At 44.2% G+C, this 2,805-nt stretch overlaps 1 protein-coding gene across 1 annotated transcript in view; it reads right to left on the reverse strand.

Moving 5' to 3' along the window:
* Positions 1 to 1,923: 1,923 nt before the first annotated feature.
* The window catches only part of PDE6D (phosphodiesterase 6D, cGMP-specific, rod, delta), a 50,917-nt gene continuing 50,035 nt past the window's right edge, over positions 1,924 to 2,805 (reverse strand). The window contains exon 5 of the mRNA XM_011952045.1: positions 1,924 to 2,530. Coding sequence (XP_011807435.1) covers positions 2,449 to 2,530 — 82 coding nt within the window. The 3' untranslated portion in view covers positions 1,924 to 2,448. The remainder of the gene's footprint in view (positions 2,531 to 2,805) is intronic.

Here is a 2,805-nt window from a genome sequence, read left to right on the forward strand (position 1 = left end):
CTTCCTTCCTTCCTTCCTTCCTTCCTTCCTTCCTTCCTTCCTTCCTTCCCTTTCCTTCCTTCTGACAGGGTCTTGCTTTGTCACCCACGCCAGTGCTCAGTGGCACGATCTCAACCCACTGGAACCTCTGCCTCCTGGGCTCAAGCAATCCTCCTGCTTCATCCTCCCGAATAGTTGGGACTACAGGCACACACCTCCATGCCTGGATAATTTTTTTTTTTTTTTTTGTAGAGACTGGGTTTTACCATTGTTACCCCAGGTTGGTCTTGAACCCCCAGGCTCAAGCGATCCTTCCACCTTGGCCTCCTAAAGTGCTGGGGTTACACCAACTTGTTTTTCCATCCAAACTTTGGTATTTAAAAAATAGCTTTTGGGCTGGGCATGGTGGCTCACGTCTGCAATCCCAGCATTTTTAGAGGCTGAGGTGGGTGGATCACCTGAGGTCAGCAGTTCGAGACCAGCCTGACCAATATGGTGAAACCCTGTCTCTACCAAAAATACAAAAAAAAAAATTAACCGGCGTGGTGGTGCGTGCCTGTAATCCCAGCTACTTGGGAGGTTGAGACAGGAGAATTGCTTGAACCCGGGAGGTAGAGGTTGCAGTGAGCCGAGATCATGTTACTGTACTCCAGCCCGGGTGACAGAGCGAGACTCTGTCTCAAAAAAATAAAATAAAATAAAATAAAATAAAGTAAAAAAATAAAAAATAGCTTTTGAGGACAACAGATCTAATATGAGGAATTGAATCGTCATTGAAAAATGGTGCTAGTACACTAAAAATGTACTGTTTCTCCTCCCCACCCGCAGATGCAAACAGACTCAGGTAATAGAGAGAAAAGGAAAAGAGGAATCCGAGAGCAAGAGCCACACCAAAGGGAGCCATACCTTTGGTGTGTTCTGTCCTCTGGCCTCAGACCTTACTGCTTTGGTAACTTGAAAACATGTAATTGTTGGTATTTTATAAAAGACAGTGGCTTGCAGTGAGCCGAGATCACGCCACTGCACTCCAGCCTGGGCGATAAAGCGAGACTCCGTCTCAAAAAAAAAAGACAGTGAAGGCAGGCCAGGAGTGGTGGCTCACGCCTGTAATCCTAGCACTTTGGGAGGCCGAGCCGGGCAGATCACCTGAGGTCAGAAGTTCGATACCAGTCTGGCCAACATGGTGAAACACTGTCTCTACTAAAATTACAAAAAAATTAGCTAGGTGTGGTGGCAGGCTACTCAGGAGGCTGAGGCAGGATAATTGCCTGAACCCAGGAGGCAGAGGTTGCAGTGAGCTGAGATCACGCCATTGCACTCCAGCCTGGGCAACAAGAATGAGACTCTGTCACAGAACAAAACAACAACAAAAAAAGACACTGAAGGCTACTAGTAGCTCCGAGGTAAGAACACTTTTTGGTATTCTCTTTTATGTCAGACCTGAAAGCACTGCCAGTTGTAATCCCTTTTCTCCCATGCTGGCTTCCAATGACAGCAGTCTTAAAGGCCTCCCAGCCTCCTCCCAGCCCAGATGCCTTCCCATCGTTCTCCAGTTAGGTCCATGCGGATCTTTTTGTTTTGTAGCTTCTAGTCTCATTTAGGAATACAAGAGTCCCTACTCTACCAACTTAGAACCGCCCTTTCTGGAAACTTCTTGAACAAATGAATACTGTAAACAAATAGAAACAATTAACAATAATAAACAAACAAAGGGTGCATGTATGTTGTGGAAAAGGCCCATTAAAGATTGTGTCTAAAAGACAAATGTTAACGTCATGGGTTTGGTTCAAGTATGTTGCACAATTTTGGAAAGCAGTAACTGCGGCACTAGGGAACAAGATCTATCAGTTCCATTCCTGGAGTAAAATACAGTTGTGATCTTATATTTGGTTTCTTTCCATTATGCAGCCAGGTTCACTTTCCAGAAAAAGGAGATAAAAGCAGTGCCATGCTAAAGACTGTAGGAATATTTTAATTCATATTTTTAATTACATTATGTAATAATATCAGTCTATTTTACAAGTTAAATGTATGAGAATGTATGAAATAGAAATGGTAGGAAAAAACTAAACATGGGTCAGGAACATGGAATTTTTCCAAAACCAGAGGCCAAAGGTAGATGTGTAGCCTGTAGGGCCCAAGGAGGAGACAAGGAGGGTGACAGGTACAGTTATCGGTTTGTGGTATGTGTTTGTTCCCTGTGTGGGGAGGGAAGCATTTGAGACCTGTCCCCTGCCCTGGTCTGGGGTTGGGAGTTTAGTCTGGTCAGCTGGAAGATGGCAGCTTGGGAAAAAGAGCCATTTGGTTACCTACACAGAGCTGGTCCCCTGGTGGCTGCAGGTAGGTTCTGCTGTTGAGGGAATTAGGGGTGGAAGTGTCAAAAATCAAAAGTGTGGAGGAAAAAAGTAAACACAGTTTCCTCCTCCCTCCAAAAAACCCAAATTCTTGACATGCGCACACATTCTTCTTTCAAACATAGAAAAGTCTCACTCTGGATGTGCTTACAAGAAGATCGTCGTCAAAAAACTTTGTTTCTATGATAACATTCCCACTGTAAGTAAGAAGAGAAACAGAGGGCAAAAGAGTGAGCATGTTAGGCACAAGATTTCATTTCCACAAAGTGGTTTCCATCTGGATTCTTGGGCCAAAGGACATGTACCCACCCAGAGTATTAGCTTGGGGCCATTAAAATCCTTGTCTATATAGGGCTACAAGTTTAACACGACATTTAATTTATGTGGCTAGATTCATCCCTGTCAAGCTCCCAAATCAGAAGTGAGAGCATGTCTCCACTCCTTGGTACACTCTAAAGCCTTTTTTTTTTTT

This window comes from Colobus angolensis, unplaced genomic scaffold, assembly GCF_000951035.1.
Source record: "Colobus angolensis palliatus isolate OR3802 unplaced genomic scaffold, Cang.pa_1.0 Scaffold33, whole genome shotgun sequence".
Lineage (NCBI taxonomy): Eukaryota > Metazoa > Chordata > Mammalia > Primates > Cercopithecidae > Colobus > Colobus angolensis.